The sequence below is a fragment of the Drosophila teissieri genome, chromosome 2L, assembly GCF_016746235.2.
Source record: "Drosophila teissieri strain GT53w chromosome 2L, Prin_Dtei_1.1, whole genome shotgun sequence".
Lineage (NCBI taxonomy): Eukaryota > Metazoa > Arthropoda > Insecta > Diptera > Drosophilidae > Drosophila > Drosophila teissieri.
In genome coordinates this window covers 13,982,068-13,999,916 of record NC_053029.1, presented here as the reverse complement: position 1 = coordinate 13,999,916, position 17,849 = coordinate 13,982,068, and the positions used below count along the sequence as shown (strand labels likewise).

The 17,849-nt window shown below is 46.3% G+C and overlaps 2 protein-coding genes and 3 pseudogenes across 2 annotated transcripts; 2 read left to right on the top strand and 3 right to left on the bottom strand.

Moving 5' to 3' along the window:
- Positions 1 to 790: 790 nt before the first annotated feature.
- Positions 791 to 5,173, bottom strand: LOC122614045 (annotated as a pseudogene).
- A 289-nt stretch (positions 5,174 to 5,462) lies between these two features.
- LOC122614500 lies at positions 5,463 to 12,475 on the top strand. Its single transcript, XM_043789069.1, has 5 exons — positions 5,463 to 5,499; positions 7,803 to 9,848; positions 10,121 to 10,413; positions 10,478 to 11,109; positions 11,171 to 12,475. Exons 2-5 carry the CDS (start codon positions 7,848 to 7,850, stop codon positions 12,016 to 12,018), a joined length of 3,774 nt encoding a protein of 1,257 aa, XP_043645004.1. The 5' UTR covers positions 5,463 to 5,499; positions 7,803 to 7,847; the 3' UTR covers positions 12,019 to 12,475.
- A 112-nt stretch (positions 12,476 to 12,587) lies between these two features.
- Positions 12,588 to 13,981, bottom strand: LOC122614523 (radial spoke head 1 homolog). Its single transcript, XM_043789089.1, has 2 exons — positions 13,759 to 13,981; positions 12,588 to 13,614 (listed from the first exon to the last, which is right to left on the bottom strand). Exons 1-2 carry the CDS (start codon positions 13,831 to 13,833, stop codon positions 12,655 to 12,657), a joined length of 1,035 nt encoding a protein of 344 aa, XP_043645024.1. The 5' UTR covers positions 13,834 to 13,981; the 3' UTR covers positions 12,588 to 12,654.
- Positions 13,872 to 17,805, bottom strand: LOC122618616 (annotated as a pseudogene).
- LOC122614511 lies at positions 14,865 to 16,460 on the top strand (annotated as a pseudogene).
- Positions 17,806 to 17,849: the final 44 nt, after the last annotated feature.

Below are 17,849 nucleotides of genomic sequence, written 5' to 3'. Positions count from 1 at the left end.
CCTTTATTATGCGCTATTTTGGAATAAGTGTTTTTGTTTCTTTCGTTCTTTTATTTTTTCTAAAAGAAAAACAAAACTAGCCTAAGCTATCGTAGTTTTAGGCTTATGAATTCAATTGTTTGATTTCCTACTATCGACTTCAGAAGTGAATGTGTCATATTCTTAGTTAAATGGAAACACCAAAATGGAAAGAAATAAATGTCATTAAAAGGAAATCTATTAAAAATACAATGTCTTTGCAATCGTGATATTGGAAATTGTATTACTTTTTCAAAATTAGTCGATTCACAGATATGTTTTTAATTTGGCTTATAATACTTGAGCATTATTTCCGAGAGTGCCTTTGGCTTAAACATAGGCTTTACTGCAATTGAGCCGACAACTATATATCCAGATTTCGCCCAGTGCCTAACCTGTCATTGGCTCGATCTTTATGTGGATGAGCCCGTCACCGAGAACTTTGCCTATCGGAGTACAAGGGAAGCATCCCTTCGGCATTAGGAATACTTATTCATAGGGCATCAAGAACAAGTTCTTTGAAAAGGTAATTCCTATTAAATAAAAGTTTTCCCTTTGGTTTTTCATCATAGTTCGTATATTTTAGACTATTTTTTGTATAATATCTAATCAATTTCAACTACTCTGTTGTCGATCAATTCCGACCCTCTATCCTATGAACTAACTTCTTCTTAAAACTAATCATTATTTACTATTTTGTTAGTCTCTAAGTTCTAAACTTTTATATACAGAAGTTTTACTTACATTTAAAAAGTAAAATCCATCGAAAAATTGTGAGGTGGACCAAATATACAATTAGAATGAACGCGAATGCGATGCTATTCGGATATAATATTGCCACTAGGAAGCCAATTGCCTGCCTGAGAACCAACCACGAAATGCAAAGATCCTATAACTGAGTTCAAAAACTCGTGGCATTAAATCGTTCTTACATGTCTAGTAAAGTACAGAAAATTCCAATTTAGTTACGATCGCTTACTGTACATGTTACTAATATAGAAAATATATATCTCTATTTTGGCGAGAACCATTTCAAGGCGTTAAAAAGCCCCAAATGAATAGTTAACGCTGAGGGCGCTCCAGCAGCCGTAGCAGTCCACTACAATTCTTTGTCTGGTTTCTGTGCTACTGATGCAGTTTGGTTTTGGCGCTGCTCCTTGGCCAGTTGCCAGCGCTTGAACTCCACCATCTGCATGACGCGAACACGCAGAGGCTGTTTCCGCCGCTGCATAACCGCCGACAGCTTGCCGAACTCCATGCTGTACATGAAGACGACTGGAATGAGCACATCGTCCTTGCCATCGCCAGACATTGCGAACATCGGCTGCGTCTCACCGGAAGAGCCCGGAACATTATCACAGACAATCAGCGCTGCTGCTCCCACCTTCTGGGCCAGTCGCGCTTTGCTCACGAATGTGCAATCACCGCGCTCGGCCACCAGGACCTTTCCCTTCGCCTCTTCGGCATTCTCTAGGGTCTCATCACAGGCCCGAAGCGGCTTGGCCAGTATCAAGTCCCCTTGGACGAACTGATCGCCAGTTAACTCCGGGCTAAAGTGCGATGGCCCGGCCATCAGGGCTATCCAATCCTGTGGCTTCTCGTCAGTGGCGTAGGCTACGGCCTGGAAACGAGAGATTCAATTAAATTATTATTATGATGCTTCCCTTAAAAATGAAGCATACAAACCTGCAGTTGCGCTAGCTGATTTATGCTTTGCATCTTGGTCAGCTCAAGCATCTCCTGCATAAATTGCAGTCCCATTTCGCCCTCCTCGTGGCTTTTTGCCTGAATAAAGTCAATTTTATATTAAATTGTTCTACGATCTGTGCGATGATGATGAGAAGGAAGAGGAGGAAGCGGAAGATCGAGGAAACTGGTGGCGCAAAGGTTACCAACCAGAGTGTCAAACGAAATGCAAACGAAACCAAAAAGCAGAACAGAAAAAAACTTACATTATAGAAACTATGAAACAGTCGCACCTTGCCTTGGCTGCGGTCGCCTACCGAAACCATGGTAATGCCCATGTCGTAAACAGCTCGCAGATGATCTGCATTGCTTGCCTGAAAATCCAGGGCGCTGAGTCGCTTTCCCGCGGTGGTGCGAGGGCACGAGCCCGTAATGAAGTTGCGCAGTGGCTTGCGTACTTTTTCAGGAAAAAGCTTATTTGAACTGGGGCAGGTGCGCATGAAGTCGAGTACGTTGTGTTCGTCCGTCTGGCGAAAGCCTGTAATTAAAACAAGAAATTTATCAGAGTTCCCACATAGCTATTTTCGTTTTCCACAAAGGATATAAAAGACACTTGACTATCAATACATCAATATTAACCCATACATAAAACAGATTGTTGCAAATAATCAATTGATACCTATCAAGAGCTATTTCTTCTGATAGATTTACTGATAGCGCTGCGGCGATTACGTAAAACAATTAAAAAACGAAAAAGTACTTACTAAACGTGGCATTCCCTAGTTGGGCAATAGAGAGCGGCAGCAGGTGAGCTTCGGTTGTGAAGACGAACTCATCGACGTTTATGATCAGATCCTGGGATCGGAGAACAAGAGGAAGAGGTACTTGATCGTCTCGGAGAGCACAAACGAGTCCATGCGATCCTCGTGCTTGCCAGTCCGTACATCATTCACGGCCGCATAGCCGCAAGATACTTTAGCATGCTGCTGGAGTGTCTTCAGAGCCTTCTTTCCCACCTGCAGATAATGATGATCGCCAGTGGCGCGGTACAGGAAGTAAGTGGACTCTATAAATTCTGGTCGCAGGGGATGCTGTCCCCAATGTATTTGGAAGTCTACGGTAAATGCTTCTGGAATGAAGGTGTGCATCTGCATAACCTGCAAATAAGATAAAAAATGTTTCATAAAATAAATGGGATAAGCGGATTTGAACAGGATAAACCATACCTGATAGAGCATCTCGTGTGTCTGCACAGCTGGTTTCAGGTCGCCGGATAGCACCTGCAGACCCGGCCAAAATGCCAGGAGCGAGTCCATAAAGTTTTTGGACTTAGCATGTGGCCTGTGCATTAGCACGTCGAGTAGCATGGGTCCTTCACTGACGTACTTCATTACCGCGTTGTAGTGGCGATTAAAGCGGGCCAGGTACTTGTCGTCCCCAAGTAGGACGTAGGACTTGAAGAGGTACTCATAGTAACTGTCGATGCCCGCTCCGACTCCGGAGTCCCGACGCACCCAATCGCCGGAATGAACATTAAGTACCGTGCCCATGAGATCGGAGCCACGGTGCCTTAGCTTCCACAGCGCGTCCATGGCGGCATGGGCTCGCACCTCGAAAATGGGATCGCCGGTAAGCCGCGAAAGAGCAGCAAATTCCAAAAGAATGGTACCAGCACAAGCGGTACACGTTTCACGGGACTTCTTCAGCATCGGATCCTTCATACCCAGCCGTAGATTAACCCGCGCATGCGGAATGCCCGTAGATGTGTTGAACGCCGGTAGCAATCGGTAGCCCAGCTCGCGAGACATCTCCAGCAGTTCGCCCTTGTACCAATGCATCGTGTCCGCATGCTTTTGCAGATACTCCGCCAGAATGTGCGCGGACAGCAGGCCACCAACCATTCGAATGTTCGTCTCAAACACCGACACAATAATGTCGCTGTCGAATTGCACGTCGCGGATAACTAGCTTTACCGCGTGTTCAAACTCTGTGAAATCACCCAGCAGCACCAGGGTGTCCAGAGTATCCACCAGAGTCATGGAAAAGCTAAAAAATCAACCATATCAATGAAAACGCCAAACCTAAGGATTTGTAACTCACTTTCCGAGAATGTCGTCCATGTCGCCACGCGATGGCGTCACTCCTCGGTAACGTCCTTTGCAGGAGAGCGGCATTAGCTCATCAGCTGGATAGGCGTTCTGCATGTAGGCGTTATATGCATGATAGAACATATCGCGAGCTTCTTCCCTGAAATCAAACAGAGCATATTGCACAGGTCAATTCAGCTTTTTTGTGATTGTTCAGAACGACTTTTAAGTGCAAGCGTTTAAATATTCCTACTTATATACTTACATATATACAATATAAGCACCACATTTAAATTTATAACCATAAATGATTACCAACGAGTTATGATAATTAGAGCTCCTCGTTTCTGATGCATATATGGGTTAGATTTAAATACATTGCATTGATCCTCCAGAAACCCAAAGTAAGTTGGAATGTCAAAGGTGTTATAAAACCGAAACTATCAAAAAATAATCGCCGGGCAGAAGTTGTCCTGGTCACGATACACAAAGAACCTTATCTAGCTAAGACTTACCGGAGTTCCGCCCGCTCCTTGTTGGACATGTTCTGCGTGGGCATGGTGGTCTCGGTGCTAAGGACGCAGGCAACTACGATGCACAGGGCCACCAGGAAGATGAGCATTAGCCGCTGGCCACGGACGAAGGATTCGGAGGATGTGGCGGACATGGTGCTGGCTATCTGGAGACTACCAGTGGCGGTGGTGGTGGCGGTGGAGGTTGTGCTGGTGACGGCGGATGGCTTTGTCTTTCGGTTTTGGCCGCCAGACTTGCCGCTCGAGTCGTTGTGACGTTGACCTTCACTTTGAACGTGTGGTGTTGAAACCAATGCTTCGATGTTTCTCTTCGCCGCTTCTTTGTTGACTCCGCTTTGGGCCCGTGGTCCGCTTGATTTGGCTCTGTAGCCTAATTGAAACAGCCAACTCATAATTAGCTTATAATTTAACACATAATTTTGCTCGACTGAAATTAGGCTCACCTGTGCCCGAAATGTCGACCTAATTTGTTGTTGCTTTTCGCCCGGTTTTCACGGGCACTAGAAGATCGGGTTGCTCTGGATAAAACTTAAGCGCGGTGCTCTACGGCATCTGCAATTGCACATTTATCCTCCCAACGACCACGACGACTGCGACACACATTGTGACTATTTATAATCTCGTTTGGAATTTGTTTTCTGCTCCAATAACAAAACACCACGACTGCAAAGCGAGCGTCAGAATCGTAAGGTTACTACTGCCAGCCGATCGGCAGGGCATTACGATTCGCTATTATATATCCAGCAGAGTCTGGTTTTATAGTTCTCCGCGCTGCTGTGCTGGCAATTATCAGATCGCTGCTTATCAACGATGAACTCAAGATTCCTTAATTTTATCATGAAAAAAAGTGATTGCACCCTTAGTGTGACCAGGTGTGCAGCGAGCGGAAGAGTGTGGCCTTCCCCATTAAACTAATATTGTTGGCATACCTTAAAGTTAGCGTTGTTAATTCTTTAATTTGCTCGAATTATTTAATTATTATTCTTTTCATTATTAATAACTATAATATTAATTTGTTAGATTTTACCATTGCACAGCACTGGCATTTGGTATATTTCAATCGCCTTTTGGGATTATTTTCTAAACTGGTACTGGTGTGCTTTAACGGTCCTTTTACGGTCACACTGCAACCCAGACGAAAAAGACGCGAAAAGATGCAGAGAATATAAACAACGGTGAGATAATAATTAAACAATATGCCACAAGACATAATTTTTGAGTGACTAACATGACAGAGTAAAAAACGGAGAAATTACTTTCTATGTAGCCCAAAGAAAAGTTGAGACTGTGGGCAGGTGTGTGTGTGTGCGTAGCTGAAACGACTACTTAAGGCACAAAGGGTGAAAAAAAGCGGAACCAGAAGTTTCGGTGGCTTCATAACACCAACAATTAGATACCCTCTGTTATTACTCGATCGTAATCCGGATCAGAGCCTCAAATTGTTGCCCTTGGCAACATCTTCAGCTGCACAACTTGCACATATGTACACTCACACACACATTCACTTCAGATGAGTTTTCCCAAGGTAAAAAGGAGGCGAAAAGCGATGAATGAATTATTTGAGTGGGCTGAACGGCGGGGAAATCTCCATTTTGGTGAATGATTCTGCCAGCGGGAAGCAGGGAATCTCTGCTAATTGGCCGTTTTGCTGCCAGCCCGACTCATTAGCGGCTTTTCACATGTCACCAGGTGCTGCAAGTGTATGCGTGTGTGCGCCCGCTCGTATGTATCGTATGTACATTATGTATCCGCACTATATACCCCGTTAAACGGTTGTTTCTCGCCCTGTCTTGAGCTCGGATTCCATGACAGATTATGCAACCCACTCTATCTCCGTCTCTTTCGAGCTGCTCCGATTCTTTGCCTTCACGAAAATGGCATTTAAATTAATGGAAAAATATACATAACGAAATGCCATATCAGCGGATTGGTCTTATTTATTGGTAGCACTCCAATTTAACAACTACTTTCTCGCTCTACGATTCGAACGTACATATATTTACATATATAATTTAATTATTGTCTTAGATTCGTGGCACTTTTTTTAGCCATATTTTTGCATGTGTATTGCTCTTTTTTTCTGTCTGTGTGCTGGGCTATTTTTGTATCGTTTTTTCGTTATTTTTTGTTTGCATTTGTTTTGGGCAGATATCTGCTTGTGCGTTGAATATTTGCCATCTACAGTCATATTTACTTTGCGAATCAAGCTCTTTGGAACCTGAGATTAATTCGAATACTCCTGCGACCATCCATCTTGATCACTTTTTCAAAGTGCCGGCTTATCAGTTTTATGGGCTCATTTGCTCTTATCAGCTTTTCCCCAACAGCTGGCCACTAACCGTTGTCAATTTATCAACAAATAGAAAAGCTTTACGCCTTCCATATTCCATTTACATACATATATTCGACGTGGCATCGGGTCAGCCACTCGAGACATGGTAGCTATATTATACAATGAATTACTTTATAGTTTCGCGACTTTTTATCCCAAACCCAAACCCATTGAGTAATAATCTTGGCAACTGTAGTATACTATATATTATACGTAATTGCTTTGTTGGTGCAGGTTGTGGTTGCTGGGCGGCAATTCATTCGATATACATATCTGTTTATAAACAAATGCAAGGCGGCGGCATTAAGGAAAATTAAGATATATGCTAAATTATAATGGCCACTTGCTGATTCACAGCGATGCTGATTACGATTGTTTTCCTGACCATTTATTTCAATAAAACTTGACGAGTGCTTTAATACCTATAAAACCAAGGACTTAAAGCAATAGAAAAGCATAAAGATAGCAAATCTGCAAAAACAAGTCAAATTGTCATAATTTTTATTAACAACAATAAAATTTTGAATTAAAAAAGTTGTGAAAGTAATCATTTTAAAGTATGACCTACACATTTTTTGTTTAGTGTTTCCATTAAAAGTTAAAAGTATAATCAGTTCTTAAAATATAGTTCACATATAGTAGTTTCTAGCATGCCTGCAAGTTCTTAATCTTCATTGCGTGCGAATGAAAATCTGGAGTTGGAGAAGAGGGAACTCCTTCACATCCAGACAGACACCATCATAATGCATTATTTAAAAAGAATACTACAAAAGTTCCCTCTCATTTTCTGTGCGTCGCCATTCGGACACGCAACTGGACTGTGCGTCCTCCACCTCCTTTAGACCACCGTTTTATTTATATTATTTACCTAACTTATTGATTTTGTTCATTCCACGTTCTCGCTTTTTCCTTCTCCCGCTGAAATGAGAGTTGCGACACAATTTTTGGGCTCCCGAAGGGTAAAAGCAAAATCAATAATGACCAAAAACCTGAATTCGACCAATTTAGTGTCCAGACATCCATAATCTGCAGAATGGGCATAGCAGTCGTAGGATATGCGCAGTAAACATAGTCGACTATAACAAAATATGAGATATATTATTATAAATAATATTCTAAAAATACTCTTGTTTTCTCACCTTACAGGTGTACTATGCGACCGTACAAATATTTGAGATTACATACTGAAAAATGGAAGCAATATCGAAGATTTCCCTGATATTGTGTGCCTTGTTTGTCGTGGTCAACGCCGCAGCGGCCATCAGTGGCGACAGCACCCACTGTCAGGCCACATACAGCAGTGCCGAGGCGTACCTGGCCCAAAGCCCGCAGCAACATCGTCCACAGATCAGGCCCCGGACAAGGACCTGGCAGGAGCACGAGTTCTCACTGCTGGGCTACAAGTTCCACCTGCCGTTCGTGGGTCATGCCGTCGACTCGGATCTAGATGATAGTGACAGTGATGAGGGTCTGTGGCTGGATGCGGCGGACGCCGGAGCAGAGAGCGTAGAGGTGGAGGAGCATGAACTTCCTTCGGTCGGTCACGTCGATACCTCGGGCAATGTTTTTAAGCTTAGCTGCGAGCATGTGGACCTGAGGCGAGTTAACCAGGAGCTGCTCTCCCAGCGAAGCTCGCACATTAACTACAACCACCTAATGCTGTCCCATGTGCCTGCGGACCTCAATAGTCCCCTGAAGCTGCCGCAGCTCGAAAGTGTGAGGGAATTTACCTGGCAGAGCAGTGACCTTAAGGATGAATCGCTCAGTGAACTCTTCACCCGCCAGCCGCACTCCTTTGAGTATGTGGAACGGCTGAATCTCATCGAGAATCGCCTGGAGTGCCTTAATTGGGCCATTCCGCTGGCCGTGCGTCGCGTGAAAGTACTTAAAATGAGCGGTAATCGACTGAGCAATTGCAGTCTGATAAACCTGCAGCATATGAAGCAACTGCAGGAGCTGCACTTGGACAGAAGTGAACTGACTTTCTTACCGCAGCGCTTCCTGGGCGAGCTTAGCGAACTGCGCATGCTGAACCTCAGCCAGAATTTGTTGACGGAGCTTCCACGGGATATATTTGTGGGAGCTCTGAAGCTGGAGCGGCTCTATCTATCCGGGAACCAGCTGAGCGTCCTGCCATTTATGCTCTTCCAAACGGCAGCCGATCTCCAAGTGTTGGATCTAAGCGACAACCGCCTGCTTTCCTTTCCGGACAACTTCTTTGCCCGCAATGGCCAGCTTCGTCAGCTGCACTTGCAGCGAAATCAGCTTAAGTCCATCGGCAAGCACAGTCTGTACAGTCTGCGAGAGCTGCGTCATTTGGATCTTAGCCAAAATTCTCTGTCCGTCATCGATCGAAAGGCGTTCGAGTCCCTGGATCACCTGCTCGCCCTGAACGTGTCCGGCAACAACCTGACCCTGCTGTCATCCATCATCTTCCAGTCGCTGCATGCCCTCAGGCAGTTGGATCTCAGTCGGAACCAGTTCAAGCAGCTGCCCAGCGGCCTGTTTCAGAGACAGCGCTCCCTGGTGCTGCTACGCATTGATGAGACGCCCATAGAGCAGTTCTCCAACTGGATATCGCGTTATGATGAGTCTCTTGTGGATCCGCAAGTGCTCAGTCGCTTGCGTTACCTTTCCGTGCAGCAGAATCGGAAACTAACTCATTTACCCGCCACCTTGTTCGCCAATACTCCAAATATAAGGGAGCTGCTGCTGGCTGAGAACGGATTGCAGCAGCTGCCCACACAGATCTCAGGGCTGTCGCGATTGCAGCGACTCAGTGTACGTGGTAATAGCTTGGGATCGCTGCCCGAAAATATCAAAGAGCTCAGACAGCTGCACTACCTTAATATATTGGGCAACGAGTATCAGTGTGACTGCAGCATGTATTGGCTGACTGCGTGGCTGGCGAATACCAGCACTAGCCTGCGCCACCAACTGCCCCATGCACAGAATAACAGCAATGGCAGTTCCAGCCAGACGCCACTGGACACATACGAGAGTATCGACCATCAAATCGATGCGCTTAAGTGTCAGTATGGTTATCCCGGCGATATGCTCCGCGTGCTAAGCAATCTCAACTGCTCGGTGCCCTCGGTGGTGCAGTTCTCCGAGCCAAAGATGCACCTGCTACTCTCCACCGCCAAGCTTGAGTGCCAGATATCAGGGAGTCCAGTGCCGGACATCATCTGGGTGAGTACAGCAGCATTCTTGTATTGTGATCATCGTGTTAGTTTGGGCAATGTTTAATGTAAAATAGTAGTTTAAAGACAAGCCATTACTCAGTATAACTGCGTATTAATGGATATATTTAGGTATCGCGTATGATATTAGTATCTATTATGCCCTTTTTATGATAACCAGTCTTATTAGTTGATCCTTTAGCTTCCCTAGAGGTGACTAAATGCATTATTCTTCCGTTACATTTTTATGAGGCACAGAGTTAATCGTTTACCCCTTATCAGGTTACACCACGCAATAAGATCTTACGCCACCATGCTGACCCTGACAAGCGACCGATCATCATCGATAGTAAGGAGGATGCTCACCAGCCACCGAGTGCCCAGGAGCTAGCTGCTCTGATGGACGAGAGTTACATCCAGTCGTTGAACTGGACACGTCAGAATAGTCTAGAGGGTCGACGCGTGGTGCTGGTGGAGAATGGATCGCTGCTGGTGCACAATATTTCGAGAATTGACAGTGGGCTCTACACTTGCTATGCCTTCAATGTGATGGGCAAAGCCTCTGCAGGATTACGGTAGGACTAAATAGTTAATATTATGTTAAAATACTTATTAAAAGGGGTTTCCCCTTTCTCGCAGACTGTACATCGATCCCATTGTGTTCTACCGAGTTAAGATCGGTAGCATACTGTTTGGCACGGCACTGGCTACCGCATTCCTACTGCTAACCCTGATTGTGCAGGGATTGAGGAGTTGCCTGTCACGCTGGGGAATCTGTAACCGCTTCTATTGCTGTATCAATCGGAAGAAGAAGTCACCGCGCAAACGCCAAATATACGCCATGCTCGATAGCATCGAGACCTACAAGAGCCAGCAATTGGAGAGGCTGAGAGAGAACTACACCCAGCAGGTGCACCGCATCCGGGAGAACTGCGCCCAGCAGGTGGAGTGGATTCAGAGCAGCTACACCAGCCAGGCCAAGCATATTCGCGAGTTCCGCGATATAGGCTCGAATCACCTTACCACGCTGAAGGACCAATACTACGATCAGGTGAAGAAGGTGCGCGACTACTCCACAGGCCAGTTGAGCTGGGTGCGGGAAAACTACGTCTTCCAGAGGAACAAAATCCGGAAGTTTAGTGCACATCAGGTATTGCGCCTCCGCGAGGGATACAAATACCAACAACAGACGCTGAACAAGGTGCTGGAGAACCTTCCTAGTTTCTACTTCGAGAATTGTCGTGGACGATGTGAGGAGGACATTGCCGAGGGTAAAATATTACCAAAACACTATTAAGTCGTATTTATATTAAAGTTCCTTTTATTTTTCAGACATAGACTGCTACTTCAAAGGCCAAATGGACTTTGGTGGCTCCAAGGAGCTGCACATACAAAAAATCAAAGCGCGCCTATCTGCTAATTATTCAGCCAGCAAGGCGTCGCTGTACTATACCCCACCAGACGATGATTTGCTGCACGGCTCGCCACTTAATCTGCAGACCTCCCCCATCCACATCAACTACATAGATGAGAATCTGGACCAGCAAAAGCAGTTGGAGCACGATTTCAAAATGGAACCTCAGCTATTGCTTTACAATGCCCCCATGCTCTATATGAATCCCGAAGGCGCCAGCAGCAGTGGTCAGGCGGCTGCTTTGGCGGCAGCAGGGGCTCTTTCGCAGTTCATAAGCGTGGAGGACAATAATCAAGAGCAGGAGATGCAGCCGCTAAGAAAGATCAGTGCTAAGCCACTGGGGGTGCCCGAACTGAAGGACTTGAACGATGTAAAGAGCTCAAAGTCTTGCCCGGCCATTTATAAGGTTTCCAAACAGCGAGATGGTAGCACTCTTCATGAGCTGCAGAAGGAGGGCGAAGCACCCTACCAAATGCTTCGCCTAAATCCCGTGGAGACCACTTCGCTGACCTCCTCCGTTGCTCCCGCGATGCAGGCGAGGACGGAAAAGCTGAACATTATCCTGGACGAATGTGGCGCGGCGTCGTTGTGCAAGCCGGAGCAGGAGGCCGGCGAAGGAAATAGTGAGACTCCACCATCCGAGTCTAGTTGTGAGTCCAACAGCTTGGCCGCCAGTTGCGGCGATGTCTGTCAGGTCAGCAGCAAGCTGGCAAACGCCGCCTCATTATCATCTACTGCAACCAAGCCTGAACATGCCAGCACTTAGAGATTTTTTAAAATTTAAAATTAGTAATTGTACTGAAAAGTAGCGAAGATATAAACTGTATAGAAGTACGTGAATCAAACACACATCTGCGAATGAAGTTAATGTTAATGGTTACGCTATAATGGTAAGGCGGACAACAATAATTAAAATTAGAGTTAATTAGCAAAACACATAAATTCAAGTGCTGAACATTAGGAAACATCGGAACAAGTCGTATGATTCTACCGACAGATGATCAAAAACCAAGCTTAAAGAATTTAAAAATGAGATCAATTCACACCTGGAATCTATAGCTAAGATATCACGTCAATAATACTTGAAAAGAGCCCCCCATTTGTGATTTCATTACTTAACGAGTGTAAAGCATCAAAACTGTAAAGTGCAAGGCGTATTTTAAAGTGAAACTGACAAATTTTAATTGAACTGTATGAAAATAAAAACGTATATAACAAATAAACCTTTACCATATATCAATTGGCGAATCCTTTCTTCCAAGCTCAACAAAAGCCTATAAAATCGATGAAATCATGCCATGCCAAACGATTTAAATTATTTTAAGATATACTGATATATTCTTTCATTTGCAGGAAACATAAAATAACAATAACAAAACCATGTGGAATAGAAGCAGCATTCCTAAGGATCTGGGCACTCTGGCTGCTTGAGGATCTCGATACAGCATGGATTGGCATCAATTTTGCACACCTCGCTCTCCGTCTCCACCTCGCTGAGATCGGTGATATCGCATTCGCAGGGGAAGCACTCCATCTCGCCGCCCTCTTCGCCCTCGGCTTCCTCACCCTCACCATACCAACTGATCTTCTCCTCGCTGCGCATGCTTGGCTCAGTGGAGAGTGAACAGACGGACAGCTCGGAGTCGGAAATGGCCAGGGGCACGGGCTCCTGCGGCAGCAGCGAAAAGTCATACACGGCCATCTCCTGAGCGAACCACAGAGTTGGTTCCATTGGAACCGCTTCTCCCATTTCGTCCTCCAACCGCTCTTCAGCGTCCTCCATCTCGTCTTCGTTGCTAATCGCCTTCAAATTGTAACTGGCGGGCAGGAAGTAGCCCAGCAAGAGGTACCGACTGTTAAAGCTAAACACGGCCGGTCCACTCGGGTACAGGGAATCCCAAATTCCGTGGAGTATTGTGCACTTGTCCTCGTTCCCGATATACAGCTCGAAGGGACCCGTTCGCATGTTGCTGTTCCAGGTGGACTTTATTCTGACGGACAGGCAACAGCCCTCCGTTCCGCTGTTAATGTTGTATATTCCCACTCCATGACGTTGACCCTTGAACCAGTCCCCCGAGTAGTTGTCCCCATTCACATAGTTGTAGCGCCCCTTCCCGTGCTTCAAGTTCTTTCGCCAGTTGCCCTCGTACACGGATCCGTCCGGATAGATGAAGATGCCACGCCCACAGCGCTTCCCACAGCGATACTGTCCGTAGTACCGTGATCCATCCTTAAACACGTACAGCCCGATGCCGTGACGGCGACCCTTCCTGTAGTTCCCATCATACTGATCTCCGTTGGGGAGGATCGCCCAACCTCTGCCTTGCCTCTGTCCCGCTGCATTTCGACCGCCTATGTAGAGCTGCAATCGAGGAATATTATTGCTTACTCAAAGTTAGAGCACTAAAAACTTATTTATCTTAAAGAAAGGAAGATTGGAGCCTCAGATCTGCACTACTACTTTCAGCACGCCCATCCTATTCTGCAGAACCAGCTTGCAACTTACGCCTATATTGGGTCCCAAATCCTCCTCTTCCTCGGGCGCCGACAGGTCCTCCTCGGACAGTTCGGTCGTGGCCATGGTGATTTTGAGTTAACTCGCTTCCTTCGGTTCTTTATTGGCGAGTGAAGTACAGATTTTTACTTACGAATTACTTTCAGGAAATATATTGTGTATGCATTAAATAAATGTATTCTGTCTGTATAGTTAACTTAGCGAAGACTACTACAATAAATATCAGAATCGAAGAATGATAGGATCGAGGGCTACGTTTTCGCATAGAAGTAGTTGGCCAGGGGATATCGAATGGTCAAAGCGATTAGTGTGCACAGCACCTGCAGTCCCATCAGCATCTGGGTGACCACTCGCTCGTGGACAGGTCCGAAAATGACCAGGACAAAGTTAATGAGCGTTAAGTTGTTGGTCCTCACAACTCCGTCCGCTTTGGTGTGCCAGCTAATCAGTCGCAACTTTCGCAACACCGTGACCATCAGGCGACCCGGAGCGTTGAGATCCTCCAGGCGGAACTCCGTGGTGCTGATGTGGAGCAGATCCGTCTTGCTGTCGTACTGGGGCAGCCGGTGACGCGGACACGGCACAAAGTGGAACAGCTGCGGCGTAGAGTACAGGAAGTTCAGGATCTGCGGCAGGAAGAAGAGGAGCAGGGTCTTGCTGAAGTGGCCCAGGATTCCAACCACGGCAAAAGTCATGCCGGCAAAGTAGCAGTAGGTGTCGCCAACAAACACCTGCGATGGATACCTGAGAAATAAGTGAGATAGAAAACATATTACAACCCAAAGCTATAATAATAGAATATGTACTTCTAATAGGAATTTAGATCAAAATGATGAAGAAAAGAAAAATTAACTTATTCATCACAATTTTACTACATATGTATGTGCCCATTTATTTTGTTTACTTTTTGTAAAAATGATAATTACTATAATTAAGAGGACGGAAAAAGATTATAACGTATACTTAAGTTTCAAATAATATCCTTATTATTTCGATAACAGTAGAAACCAGTGTTGTAAGGCCCGCCGAAACGAAGCAGCCAGATTAAAACTGCAGCGGCGAAACAGCTGACTGAGGACATTTGCGTCAGCTGTGCGGGGGAGGTGAGGGGTACCGTAAAATTTTTGGGCGTGTTTGCCAGCGAAAGAAAAGCGTGAAAAGTACGGAAAATCGCAACGGAATGAGCAGAAAATACTGCAGAAAGTGAACCAGTGACCATGGTGAGAAGCACAATCCTGGCCACCCACACCCAGATACCAGGAGCCGGCCTGGGACGGCTGGCCATCACCAAGAAGCTGGTGCTCTGGTTGGTGCTGGTGCTGCAAGTGGGTTTCATCGGCTGCATATGGCTGCTGCAGATGAACCGTGGCCAGGAGTCACAGCAGCGGAGTGCAGTGGACCAGGTTGGCGGACAGGTGCACTTCGTGGCCAGCGGCGAGGCTCCGAGGGAACAGACACACCTTGTGGGCGGAACCCACTGTCCGCATCAGCAGGACAATGTCAACCGCTACGACAGGGACTTTTATCAAATGAAGCCGGAACGACTGAACGAATCCCACCTGCCCGACTACCACGTGCCCGCCTATGTGGACGCGGAGATGGGCTTAACGCCCGCCCTCTGGTGCTATCGCGAAGGTACCATCAACGAGAGCCAGCGGCTCAACGATGTGGACTATCTGATGGCGCCGCCGCAGTGCAGATGTGAAAGTGGCTGGCACGGCAGAGATTGCGGCCAGCCGGAGATCATATGGCGAGCCCTGATGACGTCCAATCGGGCTAGCAAACGAGGCGGAAGCACACCGCTTCAACTGGTCGAGGCCAGTTCCACTTCCCTGCACCGCCTGTTCTATATGCTGGAACTGGGCGCCTGGGACCACCTTAGTCTGGAGCTCTTGGAGCTGCAAATTCGAGCCCTCATCGAGGTTGTGGACTACTTTCTCATATACTATGTGAGCAACGGCAGCAAGGAGCGGAGTCTGGAGAGCATGCTGGGCAGCCAAACAAGCTACACGCTACTTCGCTGCTCTTCCGAGAGCAACTGCAGCAGCTCAATGGCCTACAGCCACTTTAGGAGGCAGCTGTGGCAGCAGTGTGGTGTCCAAATGCAGGCGCAGGATCTCCTGCTCCACGGGACAGTGGAACCGTCTATGCGCCAGCAGCCCTCAAGTTTCTCAAGTACTATGCAAAGGATGTGCTGCCGCTGAAGTTCCGTTTAAAGTACAACGTGTATGGATTCTACTGGCAGCATCCGAAAAAGACCTCTTGAATGGGGTGATAAGTTCCTTGGGGCACCTGCACAGCGCCCAATTGGACGCCACCGGCTGCACCGGCTGGCGAGCAGCACATTGGGTGATCTCAACCACTACGGCGGATGGAACTGCGAGCTGTGTCTGCCTCCCGAGCAGATTGTGCTCCTGCTGCAGAGCTCCAGCCACCGAAAGCTACCAGTAAAGCTACCCAACGATACCCGCAATGCCCACATCGATGCCAACTACATGCAGCAGTTGATAGCCAATGGAGTTCACATCGATGGCGCCACGCAGCTGCACCGGTTGCGGGAGCAGAGCGAGAAGTATTTTGCTCCCGAGGAGGCGCTGCTGCACAGCAGCCAGTACGGCCAGCTACTGGTGAACCTATACGATGTGGACGTCCTGGAAGATCTGCAGGACGAAGACTAACTACGCCTGTCAAAGTGTGACTGGGCACGGCACCCTATCGAACAGCATAAACCTACGAATATATATTTATATGTGCCTGCTTTTGAGTCCCCATCAAAGTCTAACAATCTCATAATCATCATATCATACTCTGCCTAATCCACTCATGCGAATGCCCTTCTGTGTTTTTGGCCAGCGAATTCCAAATTTAGTATCTCAGCTCAGCAGACAGGACAGATAGACCCGCCATCTGTGATAAGAAAAACCAGAACTAAACAATGAATTTATGAGAGGAAGTCGAAACGATACAACCAACTGAGCGAAGTCTCAAATTTGCTGGAAAAAGTTGTGAAATTGGTTGAACGGAATTTAACATTATTTGTAAGATATACACACACGATCTGTATGAGAAAGCTTTTTAGATTTACTTTAAATATTGATACCAAATATCAGAAGCAAGCTAAATTTAAACGAATTTGGTTACAATTTTGAAGAGTTATTTGTGTTATTAGTTTATTACTTAGGCGCCCTAATTCTAATTAGAAGAAAATTTGTTAACCTTCCAGATCAATTCAGTATTTATAAATAAAAATCAATTGGAATACTTACTTGTTGAACTTCCAAAGCGCCAGGTGGTGGCCAGGAAAGCAGCATGAAATAAATGGAGAATATATGCGAATCCACCTGGTGGCGGAGCAATAGTTCGATGGCATTGAACAGCAGAATGGAGCCCGCAATTATCAAGGATTGTCCACCTCCAGGCCATTGATGCCCGCCAGGATGTTGATGGCATTTGTGCAGAAGACCGCCAGCATGCCCATAAAGACGTAGTACAGGGACCTTAAAGAAATCGAAATATTTGTTAGCAGGAACTAAAACGTTTCTTCTGAGTTTAATTTCATTGAAGTTGCAAGTTGATCGAAAGATCTTCGTTTCTGGGGAACCTTAGCTACCTATATTCAGGGTGGTCCCAAACAGATTCCTCGCAAAGTTCGGCATGATGACCGTAGTGGAGTTATAGTTGACGTAGTACACATAAGCAGCGGCAACGTGGCGATGGTGGGCAACAGCAGCTTGTGGCGCATCGCAGGTCGAGAACGTCATCGGCGAAGCCAAAAAGATCATGCAGCAAATGGACAGAAGGGCGCAATCAATTCACGAACTATGCGGGGAATAACAGTCGATAAGGTGGCTCACAAAGACATCTCAATTAGATAAATACCTTATCATGTGGAAAGGTATCGGGTTTGCCTCCAGTAATCGCATCCGTGGCAGCTGCCTCATCGAAGGCAAAGGGAATCGGTATAAACAGAAACAAGGAGACCAGGAACACACAGCCGATCAGCACGCCAAAGGATTCAGGTCTACAGATAGGAATCATTTCAATTAGAAATTGGTGTTTACCAAGGAGCAACTATTACACTT